At 45.2% G+C, this 7500-nt stretch overlaps 2 protein-coding genes across 9 annotated transcripts in view; one reads left to right on the forward strand and one right to left on the reverse strand.

Annotated features, from left to right (window-relative positions):
- Nucleotides 1-1516, forward strand: part of wwp1 (WW domain containing E3 ubiquitin protein ligase 1) — a 13539-nt gene extending 12023 nt beyond the window's left edge. For all 8 annotated transcript variants that reach the window (XM_073941265.1, XM_073941268.1, XM_073941264.1 and 5 more), the window contains exons 23-25: nucleotides 320-416; nucleotides 550-622; nucleotides 790-1516. In XM_073941265.1, coding sequence (XP_073797366.1) covers nucleotides 320-416; nucleotides 550-622; nucleotides 790-889 — 270 coding nt within the window. In that variant the 3' untranslated portion in view covers nucleotides 890-1516. The remainder of the gene's footprint in view (nucleotides 1-319; nucleotides 417-549; nucleotides 623-789) is intronic.
- A 304-nt stretch (nucleotides 1517-1820) lies between these two features.
- rmdn1 (regulator of microtubule dynamics 1) overlaps nucleotides 1821-7500 on the reverse strand; it is a 7424-nt gene continuing 1744 nt past the window's right edge. Inside the window, 6 exon segments of the mRNA NM_001105106.1 lie at nucleotides 1821-2118; nucleotides 2187-2320; nucleotides 2404-2434; nucleotides 3796-3883; nucleotides 4001-4056; nucleotides 7427-7500. The exon segment at nucleotides 7427-7500 is cut by the window's right edge and continues 16 nt beyond it. Of these exon segments, the coding sequence (NP_001098576.1) occupies nucleotides 2074-2118; nucleotides 2187-2320; nucleotides 2404-2434; nucleotides 3796-3883; nucleotides 4001-4056; nucleotides 7427-7500 (428 nt within the window). The 3' untranslated portion in view covers nucleotides 1821-2073.

Raw genomic sequence — 7500 nt, forward strand, 5'->3', positions numbered from 1 at the left:
AGAGAGAGTGTGTGTGTGTGTGTGCTGAAGCAGAGACTGTGAGCCAGTGTAGTTTATTACAGTAAAGCATCCTGAGACTGATGAAAACACTGAAGCATCACGAACATCAGATGAACTTTCTCTGAGCTCACACACACACACACACACACACACACACATAAACACACACAGACATGAACACACATACACGAACACACACACCCCTTCAACACTCATCATTCATCCAGCAGTTATGTTTACACTGGCTTAAGCTGGAGACTCGTACTGTGATCCACACTGAAGTGTGTGTGTGTGTGTGTGTGTGTGTGTGTGCGCGCAGCTTGTGAAGGAGGTGGACAATGAGGTGCGTCTGCGCTTAATGCAGTTTGTGACGGGCACCTGCAGACTCCCACTGGGCGGCTTCGCAGAGCTCATGGGTGAGTGACACACACACACACACACACACACACACACACACTTCCTCTCTCTCACACATGTCATCATACACACGATTCTTATCTTACACACACACACACACACTGCGCTGCTCTGACGCTCCTCCTCCTGCAGGCAGTAACGGGCCGCAGAAGTTCTGCATAGAGAAGGTGGGCAAGGACACCTGGCTGCCCCGCAGTCACACCTGGTGAGTTTCAGCACAGGTGTGTGTGTCAGCATGATTAACTGTGTGTGTGTGTGTGTGTGTGTGTGTGTGTGTGTGTGTGTGTGTGTGTATGTGTGTGTGTGTGTGTGAGAGAGAGATGAGCAGTGTGTGTGTTTGTCTCTGATGTGTGTGTGTGTGTGTGCGCGCAGCTTCAACCGTCTGGATCTGCCGCCGTATAAGAGCTTCGAGCAGCTGAAGGAGAAGCTGCTGTTCGCCATCGAGGAGACGGAGGGCTTCGGGCAGGAGTGACCCCTGACCCCGGCGCATGGGCCGAGTGCAACACAAGCGTGACCCGCACAGAGGATCAGCGATGTACATAAGCTCCTGTCATTTTAAACCAAATGTTTCTCTGGGCGGGCGGCGGCGGGGGGGCGGGCGCTCTGTCACGGACTCCTCATGAATATGCAAGCGTCTCCACTTCTCTGATCTCTCCTCTGGCTCCGCCTCCAGCTGCTTCATTCATCCGCCGGTTTTTAAGATGAGGCATAGAGCAGTTACAGTAGAGTCAGCGACAGCTCTAGTTTTATAGAGCTGCTGACCAGTATAGAGTCTGCTGTCGGACACACACTTCTGCTAGACGAGCGCTTGCATGGCTGCCTGCAGAGCCAGAACACACACACACACACACACAACTGCAGAGAAAGAGAACACACACACACACACACACACAGGTCGTTGTACCACATATCTCTGCAGTGTTGCCATGGTGACCCAGTCCTCCAGTAGGGGCGCTGCAGTGTTGCCGTGGTGACCCCGCAGGGGCGCTGCTCCTGCACTTCATCATTTCTGTGGCCTTTGACCGTCAGCGGAGGGAAACTGTCCATCATCATCATCATCATCATCATCATCTTTCATATTAAACATGAGTTTAAATCATCTGAGCGTCTGTCTGTCCTTCAGCACAACACACACACACACACACACACACGGTAGAGCACCTGCTGTACAGTCTCTGCTGTCTCCACTATTGGGCGGGGCTTAACTCTCCCTCTGATGACACGTGCTCAGGGAGTCTGTCAATCAAAGTGTCTGTTCAACAAGCTGGATTATAACAAACACTGTTATCCTGTTCACGTCACACACACACACACACACACACACACACACACACACAGCTGGGGTAAACTCCTCAGCAGTGCTGTCAGCAGATCTGTAAATAAGATGACACCACAGGTATAGATGTATATAATCTAGATGTCTTTATTGCAGTAATACAGAGAGAGCTGACTCTGGTCCCCACACCCTGCTAAACATCACACACACACACACCCTCAGAGTGTGTGTTACTGCTGAGAGACCCTCAGTGTGTGTGTCAGATGTCAGAGTGCTGCAGTAGTCGTGTGCACAGACACACATTAAACAGTTCATCAGTGCGTAACAAATCTCTAGAGTGGAGGAGGAGGAGGATGCTGGTGTGTGTGTGTGTGTGTGTGTCACACACCGAGCCTCTTCAGCAGCTCCTGCGCCTCCTGGTGGACCTGCAGAGGAGAAGCAGACATCAGCACAGGTGATCAATCAATCAGCACAGGTGCGGTGTGTGCTTCACCTGTCGGTCTTCCTCTGTGACTGCAGGATAGTCTCTGGCTTTGGTGAGCCACAGCGCCGCCTGCTGGACGTCCCGCAGCATCATGTAGGTCTTCCCCAGCATCAGCAGGTTCTTACTGTAGAAACTGGGCTCCACTGAACACAGAACACAGCACCGATCAATAACAGCCCATCAATAACAGCAGATCAATAACAGCAGACGAGGGTTCATACGAGACCTTCTTCAGCTCTCAGGAAGAACTCTAGAGCCTGAGGGAGACAGAAGAGGGAGATTTACCACAGTACACACCCCTGATCAAATCACCGATCAGTATTGATCAGCGCTGACACTAATAATCCCAGAATCCCCTTCACCGATCAGTATTGATCAGCGCTGACACTAATAATCCCAGAATCCCCTTCACCGATCAGTATTGATCAGCGCTGACACTAATAATCCCAGAATCCCCTTCACCAATCAGTATTGATCAGTGCTGATTCTAATAATCCCAGAATCCCCTTCACCGATCAGTATTGATCAGCCCTGACACTAATAATCCCAGAATCCCCTTCACCAATCAGTATTGATCAGTGCTGATTCTAATAATCCCAGAATCCCCTTCACCAATCAGTATTGATCAGCGCTGACTCTAATAATCCCAGAATCCCCTTCACCAATCAGTATTGATCAGTGCTGATTCTAATAATCCCAGAATCCCCTTCACCGATCAGTATTGATCAGCGCTGACACTAATAATCCCAGAATACCCTTCACCAATCAGTATTGATCAGCGCTGACACTAATAATCCCAGAATCCCCTTCACCGATCAGTATTGATCAGCGCTGACTCTAATAATCCCAGAATCCCCTTCACCAATCAGTATTGATCAGTGCTGATTCTAATAATCCCAGAATCCCCTTCACCGATCAGTATTGATCAGCGCTGACACTAATAATCCCAGAATACCCTTCACCAATCAGTATTGATCAGCGCTGACACTAATAATCCCAGAATCCCCTTCACCGATCAGTATTGATCAGCGCTGACTCTAATAATCCCAGAATCCCCTTCACCGATCAGTATTGATCAGCGCTGACACTAATAATCCCAGAATCCCCTTCACCAATCAGTATTGATCAGTGCTGATTCTAATAATCCCAGAATCCCCTTCACCGATCAGTATTGATCAGTGCTGACTCTAATAATCCCAGAATCCCCTTCACCGATCAGTATTGATCAGCGCTGACTCTAATAATCCCAGAATCCCCTTCACCGATCAGTATTGATCAGCGCTGACACTAATAATCCCAGAATCCCCTTCACTGATCAGTATTGATCAGCGCTGACTCTAATAATCCCAGAATCCCCTTCACCGATCAGTATTGATCAGCGCTGACTCTAATAATCCCAGAATCCCCTTCACCGATCAGTATTGATCAGTGCTGACTCTAATAATCCCAGAATCCCCTTCACCGATCAGTATTGATCAGCGCTGACACTAATAATCCCAGAATCCCCTTCACACCGATCAGTATTGATCAGCGCTGACACTAATAATCCCAGAATCCCCTTCACACCGATCAGTATTGATCAGCGCTGACACTAATAATCCCAGAATCCTCCACTGACCTCTTCATATGTGGCTGTTGGAGGAGAACCGAAGATCACCGCTGCCACCTTACGCTGATACCACGGCAACTCAGCGAAGGCAAAACACCTGCAGGACAGACACACGAGGACTGGAGAGACTGAGTGTGTGTGTGTGTGTGTGTGTGTGTGTGTGGGGGGGGGGGGGGGTGGGGGGTGAGAGATGTGTGTGGTAGTGGAGACCAACCAGAAGCCCAGGATGTGTATAGACGTTGCATCCCGTGGGTTCAGCTGGATGGCCCTCTGTGGAGCGACAGTAAACAGTTTATTTCTCCAGTGTTTACCACATTGATGGGTTATTTACTTCACTGATGGGTTATTTACTGCACTGATGGGTTATTTACTGCACTGATGGGTTATTTACTGCACTGATGGGTTATTTACAGCACTGATGGGTTATTTACAGCACTGATGGGTTATTTACAGCACTGATGGGTTATTTACTGCACTGATGGGTTATTTACAGCACTGATGGGTTATTTACAGCACTGATGGGTTACTTACTGCACTGATGGGTTATTTACAGCACTGATGGGTTATTTACTGCACTGATGGGTTATTTACTGCACTGTTTTTACTGCACTGATGGGTTATTTACTGCACTGATGGGTTATTTACTGCACTGATGGGTTATTTACTGCACTGATGGGTTATTTACTGCACTGATGGGTTATTTACAGCACTGATGGGTTATTTACAGCACTGATGGGTTATTTACAGCACTGATGGGTTATTTACTGCACTGATGGGTTATTTACAGCACTGATGGGTTATTTACTGCACTGATGGGTTATTTACTGCACTGATGGGTTATTTACTGCACTGATGGGTTATTTACTGCACTGTTTTTACTGCACTGATGGGTTATTTACTGCACTGATGGGTTATTTACTGCACTGATGGGTTATTTACTGCACTGATGGGTTATTTACAGCACTGATGGGTTATTTACTGCACTGATGGGTTATTTACTGCACTGATGGGTTATTTACAGCACTGATGGGTTATTTACTGCACTGATGGGTTATTTACAGCACTGATGGGTTATTTACAGCACTGATGGGTTATTTACAGCACTGATGGGTTATTTACTGCACTGATGGGTTATTTACTGCACTGATGGGTTATTTACTTCACTGATGGGTTATTTACAGCACTGATGGGTTATTTACTGCACTGATGGGTTATTTACAGCACTGATGGGTTATTTACTGCACTGATGGGTTATTTACTGCACTGTATTTACTGCACTGATGGGTTATTTACTGCACTGATGGGTTATTTACTGCACTGATGGGTTATTTACTGCACTGATGGGTTATTTACAGCACTGATGGGTTATTTACAGCACTGATGGGTTATTTACAGCACTGATGGGTTATTTACTGCACTGATGGGTTATTTACAGCACTGATGGGTTATTTACAGCACTGTTTTTACTGCACTGATGGGTTATTTACTGCACTGATGGGTTATTTACTGCACTGATGGGTTATTTACTGCACTGATGGGTTATTTACAGCACTGATGGGTTATTTACTGCACTGATGGGTTATTTACTGCACTGATGGGTTATTTACTGCACTGATGGGTTATTTACAGCACTGATGGGTTATTTACTGCACTGATGGGTTATTTACAGCACTGATGGGTTATTTACTGCACTGATGGGTTATTTACTGCACTGTTTTTACTGCACTGATGGGTTATTTACTGCACTGATGGGTTATTTACTGCACTGATGGGTTATTTACTGCACTGATGGGTTATTTACAGCACTGATGGGTTATTTACAGCACTGATGGGTTATTTACAGCACTGATGGGTTATTTACTGCACTGATGGGTTATTTACTGCACTGATGGGTTATTTACAGCACTGATGGGTTATTTACTGCACTGATGGGTTATTTACAGCACTGATGGGTTATTTACATCACTGATGGGTTATTTACTGCACTGATGGGTTATTTACAGCACTGATGGGTTATTTACTGCACTGATGGGTTATTTACTGCACTGTTTTTACTGCACTGATGGGTTATTTACTGCACTGATGGGTTATTTACTGCACTGATGGGTTATTTACAGCACTGATGGGTTATTTACTGCACTGATGGGTTATTTACAGCACTGATGGGTTATTTACAGCACTGATGGGTTATTTACTGCACTGATGGGTTATTTACTGCACTGATGGGTTATTTACTTCACTGTTGGGTTATTTACAGCACTGATGGGTTATTTACTGCACTGATGGGTTATTTACAGCACTGATGGGTTATTTACTGCACTGATGGGTTATTTACAGCACTGATGGGTTATTTACTGCACTGATGGGTTATTTACAGCACTGATGGGTTATTTACAGCACTGATGGGTTATTTACTGCACTGATGGGTTATTTACTGCACTGATGGGTTATTTACTGCACTGATGGGTTATTTACAGCACTGATGGGTTATTTACTGCACTGATGGGTTATTTACTGCACTGATGGGTTATTTACTGCACTGATGGGTTATTTACTGCACTGATGGGTTATTTACTGCACTGATGGGTTATTTACTGCACTGTATTTACTGCACTGATGGGTTATTTACTGCACTGATGGGTTATTTACTGCACTGATGGGTTATTTACAGCACTGATGGGTTATTTACTGCACTGATGGGTTATTTACAGCACTGATGGGTTATTTACTGCACTGATGGGTTATTTACAGCACTGATGGGTTATTTACTGCACTGATGGGTTATTTACAGCACTGATGGGTTATTTACTGCACTGATGGGTTATTTACAGCACTGATGGGTTATTTACAGCACTGATGGGTTATTTACTGCACTGATGGGTTATTTACTGCACTGATGGGTTATTTACAGCACTGATGGGTTATTTACAGCACTGATGGGTTATTTACTGCACTGATGGGTTATTTACAGCACTGATGGGTTATTTACTGCACTGATGGGTTATTTACTGCACTGTATTTACTGCACTGATGGGTTATTTACAGCACTGATGGGTTATTTACTGCACTGATGGGTTATTTACAGCACTGATGGGTTATTTACTGCACTGATGGGTTATTTACAGCACTGTATTTACTGCACTGATGGGTTATTTACAGCACTGATGGGTTATTTACTGCACTGATGGGTTATTTACAGCACTGTATTTACTGCACTGATGGGTTATTTACAGCACTGATGGGTTATTTACTGCACTGTATTTACTGCACTGATGGGTTATTTACAGCACTGATGGGTTATTTACTGCACTGATGGGTTATTTACAGCACTGATGGGTTATTTACTGCACTGATGGGTTATTTACAGCACTGATGGGTTATTTACAGCACTGATGGGTTATTTACTGCACTGATGGGTTATTTACAGCACTGATGGGTTATTTACTGCACTGATGGGTTATTTACTGCACTGATGGGTTATTTACAGCACTGATGGGTTATTTACAGCACTGATGGGTTATTTACTGCACTGATGGGTTATTTACAGCACTGATGGGTTATTTACTGCACTGATGGGTTATTTACAGCACTGATGGGTTATTTACAGCACTGATGGGTTATTTGTGGCCGTGACTCTTACCTCCAGGTGTTCTCTGATGATGTAGGAGTTTCCAATCTTCACTTTGATGCCCTCATAATCGCCCACATCACTGA

This window comes from Danio rerio, chromosome 24 (assembly GCF_049306965.1).
Source record: "Danio rerio strain Tuebingen ecotype United States chromosome 24, GRCz12tu, whole genome shotgun sequence".
NCBI classification, from domain to species: domain Eukaryota; kingdom Metazoa; phylum Chordata; class Actinopteri; order Cypriniformes; family Danionidae; genus Danio; species Danio rerio.